Genomic DNA, 24,145 nt, shown 5'->3' with positions numbered 1-24,145 from the left:
ACGTTGGCTAATAGTCAGGAATCATGGGAGCCGCAAGTTCCCAGCTCCTAGAGTATGATATAATTCTGGACATTGGCTTTAAAAAAACCGAAATAAAGCAAGAGAGCTATATAATGCCATCACTGCACCATGGCATTTTACAGAGTAACGTAAGTAGGAAAGACAGGTCCGTGCCCCGAGGAGTTTACAGTCTAAATTTAGACAGCAGGGGAGGCAGCAAAGAGAGGGAGGGGAGATGCCCAAGGATGACAACACAGAGGGGAAGGTCCTTTGGAAGCAGGTCTTGGCGTAACGGACAAAAGAGATTTGACAGTAGATGATCTTGGGCAATGCAGCGGAGCAAGAAGGCATGTAAAGAGAGACAAGGGAGTTGATTAAGGGGCAGCGAGACGGAAAGCTTTAGAAGTACCAGAGCTAGCGCTGGTATCAGTATCTCCGGTAAACCATCACTGCTTCTGCTGATGCTGAAGAGTAATTCTGTCCACAATCAGATGTCATTTGCATAATGGAAAACATCTGCACCATTTTATCCTCCTCACTTGCCAAAACTGGTTTTTCTGACTACAGAATTTGCATTGCGTTCCACCCCCACCCCCCTATTTCAGTGAAACAGTGAGCCTTTCTGTGAAAAAAGTACAACATGGCTTTGATCTAGCTCTGTTGGGTGGGCAGGAGGGACTCACAAGGCACCACAGTTTTATTTATTTTATTTATTCACAATATTTGTGCACCACCCAAGAATGAATGTCCCCCTCTGTCCATTTTACAAGGGCTTAGCCCCAGAAATTTCCCTCCAATGTAAAATATCAATCCCGAAAGATATGCTGTGATGTCCTAAACAGAAAAGGGTGCTTTTATACACATGCAGAGTGCCTCTTTTGCCATAGAGGGCTCTTCTAGACCTCACTCCCTGCTGCTACAGCATCTTCAGACCAGAGTGAACAGAAGCAAGGATCTCAAAGTCTGACCATCGTTTAGCATCCCTAGATTGCTCCCCACCTCAAATTCACCTCCAGAGGTTTCAGCCTCATTTTACAACAGAGCGTGGAAACACCAAGTCCATTGCTGAAGCGGGATTAGATCTCAGGACTTCCAGTCACAACTCCAGCCTTTTTATCCGCTGGGCTACATCAGAACTCTGCATATATGGTAGCTCAGAGCACATGGCCAGGACAGGCAACGACCCTGATGCAGCACTTCAGGAGGTGAGGCTGATCCATCTAACAACAGCGCCAATTAAAAGCGCACAACATAGGAACATAAGAAGCTGCCTTAGGCAAAGTCTGACCCTTAATAAAGCTTGCACTGACTGGCTGGCAGGCAGGGGGTGGGGCTGTCTCACAAGCCCTACATGGAGATACTGGAGAATGAAACTTGGTCCTTAGCCTGCCTACTCAGAAGTAAGTTCTGCAGAGTTTGAATGGTCCAACTCCCAGGTTAAGTGCACAGAAAATGGTTGCTGTGGACCTTCTGGAAATCAGCAGCACGGGATGGGAGACGGAGTGTGTAGTTGAAATATTTCTCCCTGAGGAATCTACTTAGGAATCTGTGCTGCAATGCTCCTGGAGAAGGCTACACTGTGAGCTCTCTCTCTCTCTCACTCTCTTTCCTCCCTCTTAACCCCAACAGCTAAAGCATCAGCATGCAGTTCCCTTCTCTCTAATTACACGCTCGGATGGTGGAACATGCCAGCTCTCCTGACTGCTAAAGAGAACGATTTTCTTTTTTTCTCTCTCTTAAAGGCCTTTTGTGCTAACTGCAAAACGGGACAACCGTGGTGCTGTTTGTGGTCTTTAAAAAAATAAATAAATAACCATTCCTTCCCACAAGCTTCCCTTGTCTACGGCCAGCCTTGTTTTTTTCCCAAAAAAAACAACCAGGACAGGTGGAGCAGTTAGCACCCAGCTCTGCCCTGAAACCCAGCAGGTGGCAATTTGAAAGCAGGGTGGAGGGTGGGGGCAAACCTTGCAAAGGAGCAGGGGGGACCTTGGGTTAAACATAAGAGGCAGGTGAGAGCTCGAGATGCAAGGCTAACCTGAGAGTGCCGTGTCCTCCCGCCCCCTTTTGCAGCATCCCTCCTTGCAGCTTTGGCATCTGCTGCAGAAAGATAAAGTGCAGCCGAAGATGGATAGAACCGAATGGATAAATCCTCCAGTGGAAGAGTGGGGGGGAGAGGAGAGCGCGCTCTGCAAATGCTGAGTGACTGCAATCATTGCTGTACAGCACAAAAATGCAGAGATTTAGCACAGAACGGATGGCAATGTGTCAACCCCGTGTACGCAGCCTGTGTTGCCAACTTATTTTTGGCAGGAGCATGGCACCTGTTCCTTTAAAAGCTGCCACAACAAACGGAAAGCTGCCAGGGGAACCTTTTCTTGGCATGGAGATGGAGCAGTGGGAAAAGGCTCCCCCTGCTAAGTCTCCTCCTGTCAATCACGCAGCTGCAAAGGGCACAGAAGCATGGGCGTAGCCAGGATTTTTGTTAGAGGTGCAGGCCTTTTGTTGGGAGGGGCAGAACCTGCATTAGCTATGTATTTTTATTGATTTTTACTGATTAGGGGAGCAGCTCCCCCACCCCGACTATGCCCAGGAATGGGTGGGTGGGAGTTTGAAAGCAAAAGGACTCTGCAATCTACATGAAATGCTCAAAACAGAAATGAAGGGAAGGTGACAGGAACTGAACAAATGGCTAATGGGAGATGGAAGAGGAGGACAGGTAGCCATGGAGAGGAACCTAAGGTGATTTGAAGAAGTGGGTCTTCAGGAGACAGGAGACAGAAAAACTGAGAGGGGAGGGTGTTGCAGCAGCCAAACAGGAGGTGGAAGGGTCGGAACAAGGAGGCAAAGTGGCTGAGCAGGGAGAAAGATAGGGATATAATTTGGTTAACCCATTTACAGTATAGGTGGAGAGTTTAAGGATGAGGAGTGGGAGCTTGAAGTCTATTCAGAACTTGAGAAAGAGCCCAATGCAGAAAATTAGAGATTGGGGTTATCATGATCAGAGAGCAGTGGGAGAAAAAAATTAATTTGGCCACATTGCTTTGCATGGAGACTCACTCCAAGTACAGGGTGTCCACCCTTTCCATCTGCTGCACCATAGTTCATTCAATCATGCCTTCCCATTATGCCCCAAATGGTATTTCATGATGCTCCTGGGGAAAGCTGACCAGGCAGGGTCACCCGGGCAAGGATGAACTCTTCACCGAGCTATTGTGGATAACCTAAAAGTGCAGGGTCTGGCCCATCTTTCTCTACCATACTGCAGGACCTCTCATTGCTCTGATTGGTTAATAGTCTACCCCACCTACGGCTTTCTAAGTCAGGTGTCTGGCCAATCACAATAATAATATTATTATAATAATTTATTATTTATACCCCACCTATCTGGATGCGTTTCCCCAGCCACTCTGGGCAGCTTCCAACAAAAGATTAAAAATACATTAAAACATCAGTCATTAAAAACTTCCCTAAACAGGGCTGCCTTCAGATGTCTTCTAAAAGTCAGATAGCTGTTTGTTTCCTTGACATCTGATGGGAGGGCATTCCACAGGGTGGGCGCTACTACCAAGAAGGCCCTCTGCCTGGTTCCCTGTAACTTCGCTTCTCACAGTGAGGGAATTGCCAGAAGGCCCTCAGCGCTGAACCTCAGTGTCCGGGCTGAACGACGGGGGTGGAGATGCTCCTTCAGGTATACTGGGCCGTGGCCATTTAGGGCTTTAAAGGTCAGCACCAACACTTTGAATTGTGCTCAGAAATGTAACAATGCCAAGGTGGTTCTACCTCTCTAGAGCAGTGGGACTGCTCCTTGCTCAGGATTCCAGCTCTGTTTCAGCCTTCTAGTCCTCAAGGTGCAGCAACCAAAGAAGGCACCCATATTTGGGCTAAGGAAGAAACAAATTCTGCAAATGGTGTAAACCACGCAAAGCTTCTTATGTGGGTTTTACTCCCATTTTACTCCCTGTACTGCTTATAGAGAAGGGCCAAAAAGGTGTGCAATACACTCAAGCCTTGATGACAGCAAGTGTTAAGTCTCCCTGAGTGGTTTAATGACCACTGCCCAGATTTCTTGTTGCCCAGATTCTTCTTAGGTTATTTTCATGTGCAGCCATAAGGGCTGGAAACTTGCATATTTTGCTTTGAAATGTTGAAGCGAATTGTGTGCCACAGCCCCGATTTGATGCTGGGGCTAACTCCAGGGGAAATAGCAACTAGATTTAAACACATTTAACTATGTGATGGACTGAAGCCCCAATATGATGCTATTCTTCTGAACCTGGTATTTATGCCATCTGTTCACCAAAGGCTTTTCCCAACCCCCATTCTTTATTTCCTTAAAACATGAAAGGAAAACAGATAAAGCCTTCTTTGCAAGCACCATTCAAATGAATGGTGCTTGTACAGTACAGGAGCATATGACGCTGCTTTAACATTGAGTCAGACCGGCAATCCATTTAGCTCAGTGTTGCCTCCACTGACTGGCAGCAGCTCTCCAGGATTTCGAGCAGGGGGTTTCTCCCAGCCTAGCCCAGCCTGCCTGGAGATGTCAGGGATTGAACTTGGGACCTTCTGCATGCAAGGCAAATGTTTTTCTTCTGAGCCATGGCCCCTTCCCAGTGGACTGCATCCCACGTTCAAGGAAAGGAGGGAGGGGAGAGATTTGGATTTTCCAACTCGTGCACCAAAGTGCACTGGAACAAAACAGGCTCTCATTTCATGTCATGCAAATTAAACGATTATGATAGGAATGAACTGGGCCTTTGGGCAGAATCTGGATTTTTGGCAGGTGTCCTGCATCTGCTGCTGTGGCTAAATCCTGAAAGTGATTCCGGTGGCGCAACATTAAGGTCATAAATAATCCAGAGGCCTTGAAACCCATCCGCCCCCCCCCATTTGTTTTTCCCTGATACCACACCAGACCTCCGTATCTTGCCTTTATTTCGCTCCCATTACCCACCCTCTCATGTGGAGCTGTCCACCCCTGCCAACTTCTCTTCCCCACCCACCCCATCCCCTCCAGCTGCCAAAAGCTCTCAGGTTCCCATCATGCTCCATGAACAATGGCAAGCTGCCCGAGGCTCTGCCCAGCTTACAGACCACCCTCGCCGGGCTCAGCATCTCTCGCGGCAGCTAATGGCCGGGGTTCTGTGCAGAATGCCAGAAGCGATTTGAGCAAGAAAGAGATGGTGGGCTTTTTCTCTCTCCACAATGCAGCAGAAGCAAAGAGACAGAGAGGAAGTGAGAGAGATGGAGAAGCAAATTAATCCAGCCCCCCACCCCCACTGCCTCCCTTCCCTCCTCACTACAGTGGGCTTTAACCACTTTCATGCCAGGGCAGTGCTATGGTCTGCAACAAGAACATCAAGCCTCAAGTTCAAGAGCTTTCAAAGCTTAGGAACCTAGGAAGATTCCTTAGACTGAGTCAGACCATTGGTCCAACTAGCTCAGCACTGTCTGCACTGACTGGCAGCAGCTCTCCAGGGTTTCGTGCTAGGAACTCAGCCCTACCTGAAGAGTCCAAAGATTGACCACCCACATGCAATGCAGATGTTGCCACTGACCTACGATCCTTCCCACTTTATGCTTTTAATGTGAACCTGTACCGTGCATGTTGCAGACACAGATGCCTAGCCCTGTTAGTGGCACGCTTGCTATGCACACAACTCCTGGACTCCCTGCATAGGAAAACCAGTGTCACCCCCTTGTCACGTGTGAAGCAGCACCTATACGAGACCAAGCAAAAAGGGCAATGGCCTACCTGTAAGATTCAGGCCTGCAGGGGTATCCTTTTACCAGCTGCTGCAGCTGGCTGGCTATGCCCCACTGCTGGTTTAGAGAAGGCAAGCTCGGTGGCAGTGAGAAGGACTCAGGCGGTGCCTCTCATTCTGTCCCACCAGGTTCTGGTCCCAAACGGCCATTTTGTTCCAGGGGAAGGGTGTTGCCTAGTAACCGACTACCCCAAGGAAAGCCAGGTGGCTCCTCACACTCTGCCTAGAACCAAACAGCCAACCAGGCTCAAAATTTGTGGCAGCGATGGCTGGATGAGTGGTTCAGATTCAGAAAGCGAAGTTCTGTCTGGGGTGTGGCATAGAGGGAGGCAAGGGAACCCCGAGATTACAGGCACCAGGGCCTCTGTTTGTTCAGAGGGACAAACTGGGCTAATGAAAAACATTTCCCTTACCCTTTGGATAATTCAGGAGGAGCTCCAAGCAAGCTGGAACGATGCCACTCCAACCAGGTAGTTTCCAAGCTGCAGACCAAGAAGAAAAAGAAAGGGCTTGCCTCACACGCGCAGGAGCTCCTCAAGCCAGAATCAGAAGAGAAGGCAAAGCAATGCCAAGATAAAATCCTTCTAGGAAGGGAGCTGCATTGGAGGGCTTCACTGGAGCAAGTGAAGGATTAAAGCTCTTCTGTACTGACCCATCCATTCGCTCTCCTTTTACCTGCAGCTGAAGGCTTCTTGCCTGTTCTCTGGAAGACACACCTGAGGATGCTAACCAGGTACAAGGCCGTAGCCCCTTTTCCTCAGAAAAATGTGAGGCAGGAAAAGTGTGGCCTTTGCAAGAGGTTTTTTTTAAAAGACAAGAAAACAGTGGCGAATCCTCTCTGAAAAGCAATCCTGGAAAACCTTGCTAGGTACGTAGCACGGCTGCTGGTGCCTCGCCGGACGACGCCAAGATGGGGAGGGGTCCCAGGCTGGACATGACTGCAGGCTCGCTCAGATCACACCCACCCTGTTGGGCGCTCGCCCGAGGATTATCGGAAAAGAGAATCGCTCAAACACAGTTTATTACTGCAGTTCCATAAATCTTCATGAAGGCAAAGTGAGACAGGCAGCTGGGCCGTGAAAGGAAGCAACAGCACTCAGCAGAGCATGAAAAATAGTGAGTGAGTGAGAGAGAGAGCGATCATCTAGAAATGAACCAGCGGGGGGGGGGGGGAGACCTGCTATAGGTGAAGAAATTGCAATTAGGTGGACAAGGGATGACAGAAAGGAAGAAAAATAAGTGCAAAAGCTCTCAGAGTGATGAGAATCTTCCACATCCAGGCATGGATGAGAGGAGGGAGAGAGGCATGCTCCTGTTTCCCAGGAACTGCTGCAGCTGTCAAGACGTGAGTCTTTCCACTCTGCATACGCAGTGCCTGAGGAAGAGGCAAGCCATTCGTTGGCTCGCTGGAGTTTCCCCGATACGGAGATAACCCCTTCCGCTCCACGCTGCTAGTGAATCCAGAGCCTCCCCCTTGCCCCCCCTCCACACATTCCAGGACTAAAGGCAGCTGTGCTCCATAGACCAGGGCTGAGTTTAAACCAGGGCTCAGTCCTCACACTTGCTTACAAGCAACTGGGGAGGTGGGGGCAGGGGCGGTTTCACTTTAAGAGGAGGCAATGACGGGTTGAATGGCAACTCTGATGAAGGGAAGGCAAAGGAATCGGGCACGTTTAGCACAAAGAAACTGCATCACCACCACATTAGATCACTGCATTACATAATATAAGAAGGGAAAACATGCATGCCACACAGAAGGGCTGTTTACCCTTTTGACTGAAGACAGGTGTCAGCACAGGCAGCTGAGCACACCAGTGCTGGAACATGAGCCATGCCAGGATAAGGGAACAAAAGCTAGCTGGAACATTGGGACAGGCCCACAAGTGGGCCAATGAGGAGGCGGGGGGAGTTCCGGTCCAAAGCCTGGTTCCAATCAGGGTGACAAGGAGGTGGGACAACAGGAGCTAAGGTCAGAGGTAACTGAGAGTAGTGCTCTTCAACATAGGGTTACCAGAGGTTGTGAAGACTACAACACTAATCCACTGGCCATTGGTTAAGCTGACTTGATGGGAACTGTAGTCCAATGATAGCTGGAGACCGCAATGTTGAAGAGCACTGGTCTAGAGTCAATTGCAGGCTAGTAAAAAGTATCCAAGCACAGCTTCCAGCACCACGGCCAGCGACCAGGTAGTCTATACAAGGAGCAGGGAACACACAGAGCAGATGGTCCTGAATTTCAGCCCACTTGAATGGTTGCTCAGGGAAAGATCCAGAGCAAAACAGTTTGTTTGGGTTGGGTGGGGAGAAGAATTAATAGCCTGCATGGAGCCATCCTAGAGCCAAGATAGCTCAATATTGTCCTATTCCCCCTTCCCCTTCGTGGCTATAAGTGGCTCAACCAGCAGGGGGCACGACCACAGAAACCAGAAGGCCACCAGTTCAACTCCCCATCAAAAGGAGACAGAGGAAGGGCTTCAAAAACTACAGGTTTAGTTGAACCACTTTCACACGAAAACATAGCACAATCTGCAATTTGTTAGAATCAGCATAACTGCAATCCAACACAGGCCCCCTGAAAAAAAAAAACCCTCAATCCTGTTCTAGAGTACATGCTTTCTACTTATGCAGCATTGACAGCTAAGACGAACAGGCCTTATGCTTCATGTAAATAGAGTGTGCCCTAATTCCGCCCCCTCCCCTTTAAAAAAAAAACACTCTGCAATGTTTCACATTTGATCTGGAGAGATTTAACAGCATAAAAATGGATGCAGAAAAGGTTACCCGAGGGCGGAAAGTTTGAGAACCACTTAATTGAGACATAAAGAAAGCCCGTAATAACAAACAACAGAAGTTACACTAAAGGCAGAATTATATTCATACAGAATTGCCCACCACCACCACAGTAAATTAAATCGCTTTGAACAAAATCATGGCAGATCTTGGCAGCTGTCACGGCAGAACAAGCTGCCCTGTTAGTCACAGCCAAGTCCAGATTATCTGACAATTAACAAAACGTCTATCATTATTACAAGCATTATATGTGCAGAACAGCGTTCTTCAGTGTTGGGTTCCCCAGATGTTGGGCTGCAACTCCCATAATCTCTGACCACTGGCTCAGCTGGCTGGAGATGATGGAAACTGTAGAGCAACAGCACCAGGGAGTCCAAGATGGAAAAACACTGGCACGGAGGAAGAGCTTGTATATTGCAAGAAGTCCTGGTGGGTGCAGTCCATCTCTGTGTGCACAGAAACCTCATGGGCGAACAAGCCATCCAGGGTCTGTGGTAGAGGGAAGTCTTGCCTTCATCACAACCATCTCCCCCTGGCACATTTTATATTGCAAAAATTGATAGTAGCCATTTATTTGTATGACAGAAAGCAAGATAATATGCTTGCGGACACCGGTCAGAATATACCAGTGGCTCCCAGTTATTGAGAATCAAGCCTGCAAGTTTACCTGTGAGATCACGTTATTCTGTATCAGCCCACTGTTTCGATCTGCAAAACTGGCCCTGTTACAGGTGCCACATAATACCCATTCTGTGTTTATAACAGAATCTAGTGCCCAGGTATGCAGAATGTTTACATGTGTTTTAATCTACTTTTAGCTTGTTGGTTTTAATTATTATTTGAATGTTTTAAATACCTGTTTTTAACTCTTGTTCCTATGGCTGGGCAATATCTGTTTTTCAACATTGTGATGCTTCACCAGCTAAACATTGCAATATTTCAATCTATCACAATTTCTGAAATAAGGATGAAGCTATGTAGAGGCTTTGGCTGGCTTCACGGTTTTTCCTGCATTGTGATTTTTGCATAACACACACACATCACGATTCGCAATATATTGCCAAATCAAAAGTTATGAAACAGATATTGCAATATGGACTTGAAACCAGTTTTGGATGATTTATTGATATATTGCCCAGCCCTAGTTGTTACCAATAATTTAATTGTTTTATTATTTTTGTAACCTGCTTTGAAGTTTTGATTTGCTTTTACAATCAAATGGTTTATATATACAGTATATATTATAAAATAAATAAAGGCCTGCTCCATTCCACCAAATTTCCACCCACTCACTGCTGAGCTTCATCCTAGACTGTTTCTTGGTCACACTAGAGGGTTACAGGATGTTTGGAATTGTTATAGGAAGCTCAGTTTTGCTCTTGGGACAAGTTCTAATACAGTCGTACCTTGGCTCCCGAACACCTTGGGAGTCAAACGTTCCGGCTCCCGAACACCGCAAACCCGGAAGTGATTGTTTCGGTTTGCCAACGTTTTTTTGGAACCCAAACATCTGACGGGGCTTCCACAGCTTCTGATTGGCTGAAGGAGCTTCCTGCAGCCAATCAGAAGCCACACTTTGGAAATAGAACATTTCGGAAGTCGAACGGACTTCCGGAACGGATTCTGTTCAACTTGCAAGGTACAATTGTAGTGCTCTTCTTACTGGTTCTCTTGCAGTGGATATAAAAGCAGGCCATGAGCAGCATTCCACTAAGTTTTACTCAGAGAAGACCTACCAATGGACCTAAGTGAATCATGTTCATTAATTTCAGTGGGTCTGCTGCCCCTTGACCACAGGAAATCCTGATTCCTACGGTCAAGTACCTGGCACCACAACAAACAATCCCCACACTTTTCCCAGCCTAAATTCATAAGCACGGGAGCTAGAAACTTGCAGGTTAAAAAAGAAAATGAACTCTGCTCCGATACCAAACTCTATGCTTCAGTAATACAGCTGCAGAATCAGCCAGTACTAAATTCTGTGCTTCCACATCACTTGCGCAGGATAAGCATTAGCCTCCTTGGAAGCCCTACCCACAGTAAAGTCGAGCCTGCTTCTCTGTCTGCTGCGAGGAAAAGGTCAGGGCCCTGAAGGCAGCAATGGGGTTTCAATTTGCTCGGAGGGAAACCTGTCAGCTCTGTGTGCCTTCCTCTGCGTGACAAAGGCAAGCAGGGAGAGAGGAAAGGGGACGAAGGGTGGGGATGGCAAACAAACCCAACCACCCAAAAACAATAAACAGCCAAGCAAGCAGCCCTGAAGGCATCGCTCTAAGTCACTTTGTCTCTCTCGCTCAGGGGTCTGCAGGTGGGAAGAGCTGGTTACAGCCCAGCCTGGGGTAGGAAGCACAGTTCACTGTGAAGCTATGGTTGGAATGGGCAAAGGGTTAGCCTTCACGCAATTCTATGTTCATGCTTGGGTTTTACAAATGCTTATTGGGCTCTAACTGTGATATTATTACAAGGTATGTGGACAGTGTTATAAACTAAGATATGAAAGCTTGGAGCTAAATGGCATCTTAAACCTAAGTTATGGGCGCAACAACGGAATGTCTAGGTGCGTTTTTTATATAACAAGAATACAAAGCTGAAAATGAATGAACTGCAGCTAAAATATTATGTTCAGTGTTCACATGGTCTAGTCTTTCCCCTCCCCACCCCCATAATATTCTTAAGACTGGGATGCGGGTGGCGCTATGGTCTAAACCACTGAGCCTCTTGGGTTTGCTGATCAGAAGGTTGGCAGTTCGAATCCCTGTGACGGAGTGAGCTCCCATTGCTCTGTCCCAGCTCCTGCCAACCTAGCAGTTCGAAAGCATGCCAATGCAAGTAGATAAATAGGTACTGCTGCGGCAGGAAGGTAAATGGCGTTTCCATGCGCTCCGGCACTCGTCACGGTCCTCCATGCGCCAGTAGCGGTTTAGTCATGCTGGCCACATGACCTGGAAAACTGTCTGTGGACAAATGCTGGCTCCCTCGGCCTGAAAGCGAGATGAGTGCCGCAACCCCATACTCACCTTTGACTGGACTTAACCGTCTAGGGGTCCTTTACCTTACCTTAATATTCTTAAGAGGGTCTCTTCACCAGTCTTCAGAGAGTTGCTAGAAGTGGGGAGGCAGAAAAAGGGCCTCCTTTCCTTCCACTCTGAAGTTTTAATCTGAAATCTTAGGCATGGTACTGCACCCAGAGCTCAGAAACTGCTCGCACTAATGAAATTCCCTGTCGCAAAATGCATCTAGAACAATGGGAGTTTCGAATACAGTGGTATCTCGGGTTACATACGCTTCAGGTTACATGCGCTTCAGGTTACAGACTCCGCTAACCCAGAAATAGTGCTTCAGGTTTAGAACTTTGTTTCAGGATAAGAACAGCAGCAGGAGGCCCCATTAGCTAAAGTGGTGCTTCAGGTTAAGAACAGTTTCAGGTTAAGAACGGACCTCCGGAACGAATTAAGTACTTAACCCGAGGTACCACTGTACTGGGTTCAAAATGACAGAGGCAGGCATTCTGCACAGTCTTTTACCACATACATCAAAACATCTAGACCTCACACCAAACTCACCTATGAATGGGCTTTCTAACATAGAAGCATCGGCATAGCCAGGGCGGCAAGGGGGCAGCTGCCCCTCTCATCAAGTAAACAAATAAAAATACTTAAGTAAAAGTAGAAATTGTAGAAAGATTTTGCCAGATTTTTCTGAGCACTTGGGGTCAAAAGAAAGTAATTCAAAACAACTGTTGTTCAGACATTTCATTCCAAGTCTGCTAGAAAGAGCCAGACAGGGGATGATGACATGTGGGTATCCTGCCCCCCCCCCAATATAAATCCAGACTAAGCCCATATGTAGAATATAGCTTCAATGTGTTGCACGCCTATTCCTTTCCAAGAACCCCCACCCAAAAAAAATTTGTGAAATGGGGGGTGGCAGAGGGAGAGAGATATTAAGCATGTAATTTATTCCAGCAGAGAACAAGGCAAGCCAAATACGCGAGGGAAAACAAGGGTGTGTAACTTCTCCCTTTGCACACTGGCACTGGCTACAGCTTGGAAGCAGGATTTGAAGTAGCGGTCAGAAAAATGTGGCTACGCTTGCAAAACATATGTGAGTGTGTGCATGTTTGTATATATACAGACACGCATTGATTTATCTGTTTACCTGGATAACAAATAGCAACCCCCCAGCCATTTTGCTTTACGTTGGAAATGGATCGGGCAGCTTTTTCTCTTGGCCCTGGGAAAGAGGCCCCTTGCGAAAGAACTCACATGTACGTAGTCTATGCCAAGCAGCAGAGCAAAAGACAGGGAGACAGGTACAGCAACAACAACAGGGGTGAAACAAGGATCGTAGGAAATAGAAGCCCACACAGAGCAAGCTGTCAGATGCTGGAGCAAAGACACTGAGCTGACGAGACAAGAAGACCGCAGCTGGGCATGGTCAGAGGTGTGCTGCTGTTTTTCTAAACCACAGATCAAAACCGTGCCAGAAAGCTGTTCACGTGAATGGGAAATGGGGAGGATCTTGCCTTGCCACATGAGCTTACCAAAACGTACAAAGAATTGGGTTGAGGGAATCAAGGAGGAGCTCGCGCCATCCTCCAGTCACTGGGATGCAGGGCCGGCCCTACCATTTGGCAGAGTGAGGCAGCTGTCCCAGCCAGCAGCTGCTGAGGGCCAGGGAGCGGACAGAGCAGTGTGTGTTGTGCGGTCTGCTCTACCATGTACCCCTGAAGCTGGACTGTTGTTCTCAGCTGCAGAAGAAGATGCTGCCTGGTTGTCCTGGTCCCTTTTTCTGTCTACATGGGAGCTCTCGGCTGAGTCTCCTCCCTCATCATCAGCAAAGCTCTGCTCCCAGGGCACAGTACAGTGGTGCCTCGCAAGACGAAATTAATTCGTTCCGCGAGTCTCTTCGTCTTGCGAAGCATGGTCCGTCGCAACTGCGCCTCTTCAAGCGGCTTTAGGAAAAAAGCGAACAAACTCACAAGACATTTTCGTCTTGCGAAGCAAGCCCATAGGGAAAATCGTCTTGCGAAGCGACACAAAAACGGAAAAACCCGTTCGTCTTGCGCATTTTTCGTTTTGCGAGGCATTCATCTTGCGGGGCACCACTGTAAGCAATATGGTCATTCGGTTGCTGGGTCTTAGAAAATGGGCCATACCTCTTTTGACTTTATCAGTTCAATTAGTCTGGAGTATTTCTACAACAGACCGTTTTTGCCTGGGGGCTCTTGGGATTTTGTTTTAGCGATACGGCACATAGGTGCCCCTTCAGCTGGCAAGAATGAAGCAACATTGAGGAAGCCTCTCAAAACAACTAATAAAGTGGAACAATATGTGGACAGTCCAGGTCTTATTCAACATCTTTATCAACGACTTGGATGATGGACTCAAGGGCATCCTGATCAAATTTGCAGATGACACCAAACTGGGAGGGGTGGCTAACACCCCAGAGGACAGGATCACACTTCAAAACGACCTTGACAGATTAGAGAACTGGGCCAAAACAAACAAGATGAATTTTAACAGGGAAAAATGTAAAGTATTGCACTTGGGCAAAAAAAATGAGAGGCACAAATACAAGATGGGTGACACCTGGCTTGAGAGCAGTACATGTGAAAAGGATCTAGGAGTCTTGGTTGACCACAAACTTGACATGAGCCAACAGTGTGACACGGCAGCTAAAAAAGCCAATGCAATTCTGGGCTGCATCAATAGGAGTATAGCATCTAGATCAAGGGAAGTAATAGTGCCACTGTATTCTGCTCTGGCCAGACCTCACCTGGAGTACTGTGTCCAGTTCTGGGCACCACAGTTCAAACTGGAACGTGTCCAGAGGAGGGCAACCAAAATGGTCAAAGGCCTGGAAACAATGCCTTATGAGGAACGGCTAAGGGAGCTGGGCATGTTTAGCCTGGAGAAGAGGAGGTTAAGGGGTGATATGATAGCCATGTTCAAATATATAAAAGGATGTCACACAGAGAAGGGAGAAAGGTTGTTTTCTGCTGCTCCAGAGAAGCGGACACGGAGCAATGGATCCAAACTACAAGAAAGAAGATTCCACCTAAACATTAGGAAGAACTTCCTGACAGTAAGAGCTGTTCGACAGTGGAATTTGCTGCCAAGGAGTGTGGTGGAGTCTCCTTCTTTGGAGGTCTTTAAGCAGAGGCTTGACAACCATATGTCAGGAGTGCTCTGATGGTGTTTCCTGCTTGGCAGGGGGTTGGACTCGATGGCCCTTGTGGTCTCTTCCAACTCTATGATTCTATGATTCAGTATAAATCTGCCACTAAGGCACTATTATTGCATCAATGACATGTTGCAGAGCACACGCAAAAATCCCACCAATCTGGAGAGCCCTTTACTTAAGGCTGCTGGATCTTTCTTTACAGAGGTGTCTCCAGCAGTGACTTCACCAGCTGCTCTGTCTAAGGTTCTCTCTGCCTTGGCCCACTCTTTAATTAAAGAATTGTCACATTTTCAACTTCCCTTCCTCTAAGAAGCTCAGAGCAGCAGCATCGCTTCATACCAAGCCCATTACACCGAAGGGTAGTAAGTAGCCTGGTCACTGAGTGTCAGAGGTGACACTTATGCACTGCACCACACTGGTTCTTAGTTACTTTTAAATGGGGACCATGAAGGAAGCTGCAAGTGAAGGCATTGAGCGATGCACATGCATTTGTGAATCAGCCCTCACCTTGATTGAATGAATTTTGCAATGGCAGCCATCAGTTTAAAAGTGTGTGTGTGTGTGTGTGTGTGTGTGTGTGTGTGTGTGTGTGTTGTAGATCCGCTCCCTTGCTATTGCCTTCCTTTCTGATTAACTGCAGCTGTGCAATCCAAACACAACGTCAGCGCACTGCCCGGCGCATGTCACCCACCAAGCCATTTGCCTGACTATGTGCTGATGGCTGTGGATTTTCAAGGAAGCAATTGACTTGTCTTTAGCATTTGCTTCAGTGTTTTGTTTTGTTTTTTAAAATCCAACCTCTAAACTGGTGTGGAAAGCCGATGTTCCCTAGCCAAGCAAGGATGCATGCATGAGTCTAAAGTGCAACGATGCCCAGGGGGAGATTTCTTCAGCAATGTGCTCAGAGAGAGCTCCGCATTTCTCTGAGCTACATTTCCCCCCAATTTTTCCTTCTTCAAAGCGTTTTTGCTGCGTGACAATGCAAGGCCAATCACAGTAGGCAGGCCCTTTGCTAGCCACCCAAAGGTGCCTACCTCCACTGTCCACTTAAAACAGCAGTGGGGAACCCTTCTTAGATAGAGGGTTGCATTTGCCTGTGGGCAACCTGTGTGCCAGTAGTGGGCGGGGGCAAGAGACTAATGTGAGCAGAGCAATGGGTGGGACTTTTACCTTTGTACAGTAGTCTACAGCCACACAAAATATAGAGGTTTCGATAGATTTACACACACACACCATCTTTCCCTTCTGCATCCAATCAAACCAGAGGCATAATCACATTTCAAGGGTGCATTCCAGTCAAGCAAAAACACAAAAGGAGGGTGTGGAAAATGTTCAGTGGGAGGGGGGGTTGGTTTGGGGAACAGGTGTGACCTGGCGAGAATCTTGAGGGCTAAACAGAGAGGCCCACAGCCTGGAGGTACCCTACCTATACTTTCCTCCACAGAATCATAGAAGAGTTGGAAGGGCCATTTAGTCCAACCCCCTGCAAAGCAGGAATCTTTCATCCAATGTGGAGCTCGAACCCACAACCCTGGGATTAACAGTCTCATCCTCTACCGACTATCTCCAGAACTAATTCCTAACCTTGCTCCTCTCCAGATTGGAGTTGTGGGGTGTTTTGCAGGCATATTCTGCAGCAAGTCCTTAATGTAACAATAGTGCATTCGAGCCAACATAGCCAATGGTCAGGAAATATGGGAGTTGGCAGCCAACAGCATTCAACGGACACCACATTGACTATCCCTGTTTTAGATCACAGCTCCGGTCATTCCTGACCATTGGTCATTCCAGTTGGGGCTGGTGGAAACTGTGGTCCAAAACACCAGGTTGGGAAAGACTGGGGTAGATGGACAAATGGTCTGTCCTGGTACAAAGCAGCTCATGTGTTCAATTATTTCCATCTATGTTTCAGAATTCCCATCTAATATTCTACTCCAAGGTGCTGGCTGGGTAGCAGACCTAGTTTGAATGTCTTCCTTTGTTTTACTCTTGCCACAAACCACATCACATGAGTCCTTCAACCTCAAAGCTTCCCTCGAAGCTTTCCAGTGTTAAAAGTAGTGATGCTTGCAGGCTTTGTTTCATCCAAACTGATTCCCAGATGGATACAGACAAGCACACACAATTTTCCCAAGCTAATATGCAGATTGGAAAATGAAGTGATTGCCCAGCTTTTGCACTTCACCAAAGTTTGTGGTATCGCTCTCAACTCCTAAGCCCAAAATGAGTATAAAATTGTGTACTATAGGATATTATGTACATTATAGAGTTACATGTACAAAAAAGATGCATGCAAAAATAATGAGAAGGGTTTGTGTATTTTGTTCTGATCGTATATTGATGCAAAAAACAGTTTGCTAGGACAGACTTATGAATGAACACATGTGAAACTGCCCTAGACTGTAAACAGACCATCTGTCAATCCCTCGATACCAGATAGATCGCAGCTATTCCCAATGCACAGATGAGAAACTGAGGGCACAGGAAAGACCTCCTACATCGTGGCAGTCAGTACGTCTTGAACTCAGACCCCTTAGATTCCAGTCTAGGTCCCTATCCACCAGACAACGCTTGCTACAATATCCACAGCTATTAGGTATGCCAGAGGGGCAGAAGTAGTACTTGACACCCGTATTTAGTGTTCATATCTGCTGAACCTTCCCATCTTCCACAAGCTGCAGTTTACCATCCAGACAGATGTATTTATTCATGCATGCACGTTTGCAAATAAAAAATTCCAACAAATAATGGTGGCACAGCGGCTGAACACATGTGTTGCATATGGAAAGCCCAAGCTTCAGCCCCCAGGCATCTTTATTTATTTGTTCAATTAATTAATCAAGACATTTCTATACTGCTTAATTATTCTTGTTTCTAAGCAGTTCACATATAAACAATCCACAGAAAATGGGACAATGGAAACATAAAAATGCACCATAAAACCAAATGCCACCTTAAAATGACTGCTGGAGCGGGGAAGCCTAACGTAAGAGCAACTGCTGCATCGAGCAAATGGCCCATCTAGTCCTGCTTTCACAACGGCCAACCAGATATCTGTGGGATGCCCACAAGCGTTGCTTATGCTTTCTGGATGCCCCATGATCATATTATAAAGTAGCTGTGTTCTATGTTATAAATCTAGCAGTGCTAGAACACAGGAGTTGCTTCATTTTGTTTTGCAATGTATTTCTTATCAATAAAACATTTGCTGTGGAGCAAGCAAATTTTTATATTGCAAATGTGACCCAGTGAAAAAACGTTAGAGAACCACTGAGCTAGAGAGAGCTGGTGTTCTGACTCAGCATCAGGTAGGCACCTATGTCCACATGTATCCACAGGCCAAATCCCAGCCTCCCATAACCCCCTATTTTTACCCAACCTTTGGGAAGCCTGCCCCTGGGGTCACAACTACAATTATTCTCCCACCGGCCCCCTTCTTCGCACACCTCGGCTGCCTCAGTTTCCCCCCACGGCTGATCCTGGTAGAAAGATCCCCCCAATACGCATAAAGAAACCACCTCTACACATCTCCCAAGACCAATATGAACCGGACTAACCACACGCCGGCGGCGGTTAGAGACAACGCCCCCGCCACCCAAAAAAAGAAATGCCACGTGACAAACACACAGAGGCGCTCGCACTCATCTCTCCCCATATGCTGAAACCAAATTAAATGCGGTTTAACTAATCACTTGGCATTTAAAGCAACACGCTGTCTCTGTCAAGTTAAATCCAAGGAGACAGATCGCGTTTGCTTTTAGCTGTTTATGTTAATTAAATACGGAACCCAGCTTCATTATTAAAACATGTTATTTCCCACGCCTTGCCGCCGCTCCCCACCGCCCTGCAAACACATCAAACTTGGTGGATGCAGCAAGCCTTGTTTCGTTGGGCCCCCAAATCTGCCCTTTCGGGGAATCTGTCAACACTTTAACAGAGCTGCCACATGGATCCAGTGGAGGAGGGAGCTGGGTCCACTGGCACAGAATCACAGGATTGCAGAGCTGGACTGGACAGAGGAGGAGGAATGGTGGAGACCGCCTCCCCAGCCTAACCCTTCCAGAGAAGAGGAAGACAGTATAGATTTGCAACAGTGGTTTGTGGGATGTCACAGCTCAGAGGCTGAAGAGGGGGAAAGCTGGGAAATAATGGGAGAGGAGCAGGAAGAAGAAGCAGCACCAGGGGAGAAACAGCTGACAGAGTGTCTTCAGAAAGCATTCCAGACTCGCCCCTCCCAGAAGGCATTGAAAGTAGGAGAGCAGAGAGCTCAGAGGCAGAAGGCACACGTCAGCCACTGTAGGGATGACATAAAACAGGAGAGACAGAGGGGGTGGGATTTTACTTGGCACAACGCCATTACTCCAAGAGGCAGCATTTCTAACCCTCTCTCTGTGAATATTGAATAAAAGACACTGGTAAGAGTTTTCCTTGTCTATTCCTGGCAGCCTACTGTGGGGGGGGATCAGATTCCCTGACGCCTGACATTAACACAAGATGCTATCCCACCATAAGAAGATAAGTCAAGCATGTTGGATCAAGCCAGTGGCCCATCTAGTCCAACCTCCTGTTTTCATGGTGGCCTATAGGAAGCCTGCAAGCTGGGCAGGGAGCACAGCAGCACTCTGCCCAGCTGTTGATTCCAGAAACTAATATGCAAAGGCATGATGCCTCCAACGGTGGAGGTAGAACACAGCCATTGTGGCTAGTAGCCATTGGTAGCCTTGTCCTCCATAAAGGAGGGCAGGTAGCATCCATCAATCCCATTGAAATGAATAGGAGCCCTGCAAGTGCTCTGCCATTCATTTCAATGGAGGTCGTGCAAGACAGTCGCCCAGAGGACTGTGAACCAGGGGGCAGACCTTCCGTTTTGCCTTCTGCTGCCCTTAGCAGTGCCCAAAATCTGCCACATGAGGTGGCTGTGTGCTTGCAGAAATTAACCACAGAGACGCAGTCTCACAAATGCACATTAATGACACATGTGATATTTTCTTCCAAGGTGACTCACCACGAAGTGGCAAATGATAACATTTGTCATACCAGAGCAACTTCTGAGTCTCTCTGTGGCAACAGATGCAAAGTTCTGAGAAGAAAGCAGGCTGCTGATTAAGCCAGCAGCCAATTTTACCCAATATTGTGAATAGAATAAATTATAAAACCTGTACCCTCCCTAAAAGGACACATCCCTCCCTTTTCACTCACACCATAGGGAATGATTCTCCTATGAGGGTGCCTGTTAAGAGTCCCACTGGTGTATTGAGCGTCATTTGGCAGAAAGGTGGGACATAAATCTGACGAAGTATGTAAACTAAATTAATACATGCATCATTTAAAAAGAAATAAGCTTTGCTCCTTGCTGCAGAACTGTTACTTTGACCCGTATGCTCATTCATGCAAATCTGATCATTGGGTTAATCAATTAATGGATGGGTAAAACTCATATGATTATTCAAATACGATAGCTTTTGCCAACCTGCATACCCTCCGACATTTCCGTATCCAAAATCAAGACATCAGCAGGGTCACACCGAAGTGCCTTCCAGTCTGGCACTCTGGTGTTGAATCAGAAGGGCCTGAAAGATGCTCTGAAGCAACCCTGTTGTATCACGCGAGACTGAGCGTCTTTTGGTTTCGCACTCTAATACGAGTGCCGGACCAAAACGCAGGATATTCCGGGATGCAAACAGAAGTTTGGGTAGCCTCTCATTTATCCACAGCCCTAGGCATTGATACAAACCGTTTTCTTTCTCATATACAGTATAAGTGAATGGTTGCATATGGGTGGTTATTCCTATGGCTGAAAGAAAAACAGTGCCCTTGGGGACGCCGGTGGAATGAGGACAAAACCTGCCCTCTGTGCTAACATGGGTGATCTCAGCACTCACTGGCAGAGTTCTTAGGGTGTCTGTGCATGAAATGTGCCTCTAATGCATAGAGATTGTTGGGAACTGCTAACCACTGCCCCGTGTGGGAAACCATGTCACTACAGCTTCTTAGTGAAGAAACTTGTGGACTGACTCCACCCTGGCTGCTCAATTGGCTCCTCCTAGGTTGGAAGCGCTATAGCAGGGCTTCCTGTCCCAGTGGAGCTTTGCTTGAGCAACACGGCCTTAGCTCTGATGTGTCTAGCCAAAGGGTAACTTTGGCTCAGACTCTTGTCCTGTTCTCCAGCCCTGCCATTTGGTTCACCTTCTAATCCTGACAGTGCCAGATTTATGTATAGGCTAAGTAGGCTGAAGCCTAGGGCCTCTAAATCTAGGGGGCCTCGCCAGCCTGCCATCTCCCCAGTGCCGCAGGCTCCCCTCTCCCAAAACTGCAAACCCAGGGCTTTATGCAAGGGCAGGGCAACTCAGGCCCAGCAACTATGAGACTCAAAGAGTTAAATGATAACTCATCAGAGGCAGGTACAGTTGCAAATGGAAACAAAATATCTGTGAAAGGAAGAGGAGCAGGTTTGCTCAAGTGTGTTGCAGGTAGAAATACTGTTTGTAAAGAAGTGAGAGCAGTAGTTGCTCAAATTAAAAAATAAGAAAGTTTTGAGAATTTACATGCAATTAAAGTTGATTAATTCATTGAGATAGGATTGTAAGAAGAAGGAAAAAAACACTGGGGCCTAATTAGAATAATAGAGTGCCTGCTATCTGGTGGGCAATCTCCTTCTTTATTTCCACACTGTGGCTGCAGACCAAATCACCTGTCAGGAGAGCTATGATATTCAGGTGAGGGTCATATGCCTTGTCAATCCCAGCAGGTATATAAAACAGGAAGACCGGCTTGCAGCCTGCCCAGGCCTCATTGCTGTCTTCCATGAGTGCATGTGCATGATAGCGCAATGGAAACCACACCAAACCCCAGAAGTCTTGTGGTATAAAAAGCTACAGGATTTCATCACGAACCATACATAAGGACATCTGGAGGGGCCCATACTTCCATGCATACACAACCTAACGTATGACAATAAATTGTGCTAGTACATAAAACAACTGGTGCTGGGAGAAGGGGTGTGTGTGGCATTCTCATTGAGTCATTCCCCGAGGTTCAGTGACGTCTCTCGCACCTAGAAGTGCAACTCCCTCTCCCTGCCAGAAGCAGTTTGCAAACCAGGCACACGCAGAAGCATCATTTACACCTGCCGTCAAAGTGCCAGGCACGGGGCAGCACAACAGCAGATGTTTGACAAGGGCCAGACAACACTTTAGGGCAAGCGAGAGCAAGATACTGCATCAAGATTGATACTGCTAGTGAATCCTAAACAGATGGGCCCCGCCGGAGTCTCCACAGCATGGCAGGGTTAACGGGTGTGTGTCAGACGCTATCTGCTTTTTGGAGTTTTTAAATCAGGAGTAACAAGTCCTCAGGACGTGCCAGCCTAGCCCCTCATTGGGAAAGTGTGAATAAAACAAAGACTTCGCTATCACATAAATTATGATGTACTAGTAACAATTACTGAGAAAAAGAAAGGCCTTTCTTTGCTATCAACTTTTACCTCACGTTCAGATCTGTAAAGTGAATGTTATTGACTATACGACTATAGTATATTATATAAATACACTGTCATAAAATTACCACGTTGTGTTAACAGACATCAGAGATCAATTTTGAGGGATTTTTTTAAAGAGAACATTTTTAATTGTGTATTAGTATTTATTAAATGTATACCCCGCCCACCCTTCCTCAGCCATATTGTAGGCAAAGGGCAAAAGGCACATTCTCTGATTGGTCCACGGCAAGATTTAAGCACCCTCACTTCAGAATAACAATTCTCTCTGCCCACAGAGTATCCTCATCCTCTTTACGTTTTCCTTTTGTTTCTCATTATCTGCTGCTCTCATCACTCTCCAGAATTCTTTCTCGGTGTCTTGCTTCCTGGTTAATTTTCAATTAGGCCTTCCCAGCTGGGCTACCTCTTTTCAATCTTTTTGGTGGCTCTCAAGCGTTCCCACCAGACATGGCAGTGAAGGTAGTGAGACTGAGAGAAGGGTGTCCCCCAAATATCTCAGAACCTGGGCAGGTACATATGGGAGAATATGGCCCTTCAGATAGCTTGGGCTTAAGATGCAGAGGGCAATACTTCGAACTGTGCCAAGAAGCAGATGGGTAGCCAGGGAAGCTGTTGTAACAAGGGAATCATGTTATCCCTGAAACCATCCCTAGTCTGCAATATGACTGCAGCTCTTTGGGACAACTGCAGTTTCTGAGCACTTTTCAAAGGCAGCCCCACGTAGAGCATGACAGTAATTTTAATTAGAATGTAACTAAGGCATGCATCACTGTGGCCAGCTCAGATACCTCCAGGAACGGGCATGGCTGGTACACTAGCTTTCTCCGTGCAAATGCACTCCTGGCCACTGCAGAAACCTGGGCATCCATGCTCAGGGTGGAATCCAGCAGCATACCCAACCTGCATCTTCAAGGGAAGTGTAACCCCCTCCAGCACAGGCTGAATCCCTATTCCCTGTTCTGCTTTCTGACTGACCAGGAGGCACCTCTGTCTTATCTGGAATGAGCTTCAATGTGCTCACTGTCATCCAGCTCATCATGGGTGAAAAGACACTGGTTTGGAACCAAGACAGCTTCCTTGAAATTAGGTAGAAAGGAGAAGTAGAGCTGGGTGTCATCAGCAGACACGGGACGCCAAACCCCAAAACTCTGGGCAACGCCTCCCAGCAGTTTCATGTAAATGTTAACACTGATGGAAATTATCTATCAAAAAGTGGACAATGCCAGTCCTGTGGGGAGAACCTCTGGATAAGAGGAGAGAAGCAGAAGTCACTTCACTTAGCAAACAAGTAACCACAGAAGGGATTGTCACTGGTTTCCAGATGTGTGTCAGTGGGGACCCTACAAGGCAACCAATCTACAGACACATCTCATTGTTGAGGCTTTGTAAAAAAAACACACAAACAGGAGTCAGAATTGGTTTTTCATCTTTCAGTAATTAAACTGAGGCTCAAATTTCATGTGATGCTGAGTCATGCAAAATCCCCCCCCCCCCACAGCTTTTCTATTTTTTGGTAATTACAAACAACAAGGGAGAGGGTCTGCTTAACCCTTGCCCTTCCTGCCATTTACCTCCTCCAAGCAGATTTCCCATCTCTAGCGGAAAAAAAGATATGAGGATCGGCTTCAGGATTCATAAACGAACAGATGAGTGAATCAGCCCAGGAAAGGACAGTGCTGCTGTTCTGATCAAAGTCCGTGTCCTCTGTGCCTGCTTCAAAGTAAAAAATTGCAACAGCAAGTGGTCCAATCACAGAACTCTTGCATAGGTTGGGTCTACAGCTATTAAAGAACTCAGAACATGCTCAAATGCACTCTTTCCCCCTAATTCAGTATAAGAAGTTCCAAAGGGTGAGCCTTTAATTAAACTCTGCATTTAGGGCTACAATCTTAGGAATACACAGAATCAG

At 47.0% G+C, this 24,145-nt stretch overlaps 1 protein-coding gene across 14 annotated transcripts in view; it reads right to left on the bottom strand.

Moving 5' to 3' along the window:
* Window positions 1-24,145, bottom strand: part of SRCIN1 (SRC kinase signaling inhibitor 1) — a 321,699-nt gene that overhangs the window by 162,810 nt on the left and 134,744 nt on the right. For 4 of the 14 annotated variants that reach the window (XM_083582354.1, XM_083582362.1, XM_083582366.1 and 1 more), the window contains exons 1-2: window positions 7,534-7,617; window positions 6,179-6,247 (exon numbers count right to left, since the gene is read on the bottom strand). The exons of the other annotated variants lie outside the window; for them this stretch is intronic. In XM_083582354.1, coding sequence (XP_083438480.1) covers window positions 6,179-6,247; window positions 7,534-7,591 — 127 coding nt within the window. In that variant the 5' untranslated portion in view covers window positions 7,592-7,617. Of the gene's footprint in view, window positions 1-6,178; window positions 6,248-7,533; window positions 7,618-24,145 lie in introns of those variants that run through there. 14 annotated transcript variants of the gene reach the window in all.

The sequence above is a fragment of the Podarcis filfolensis genome, assembly GCF_964270895.1.
Source record: "Podarcis filfolensis genome assembly, chromosome: 13".
NCBI classification, from domain to species: Eukaryota; Metazoa; Chordata; class Lepidosauria; order Squamata; family Lacertidae; genus Podarcis; species Podarcis filfolensis.
The sequence above is the reverse complement of the archived record's forward strand: the minus strand, read 5'-3'. Positions and strand labels throughout refer to the sequence as shown.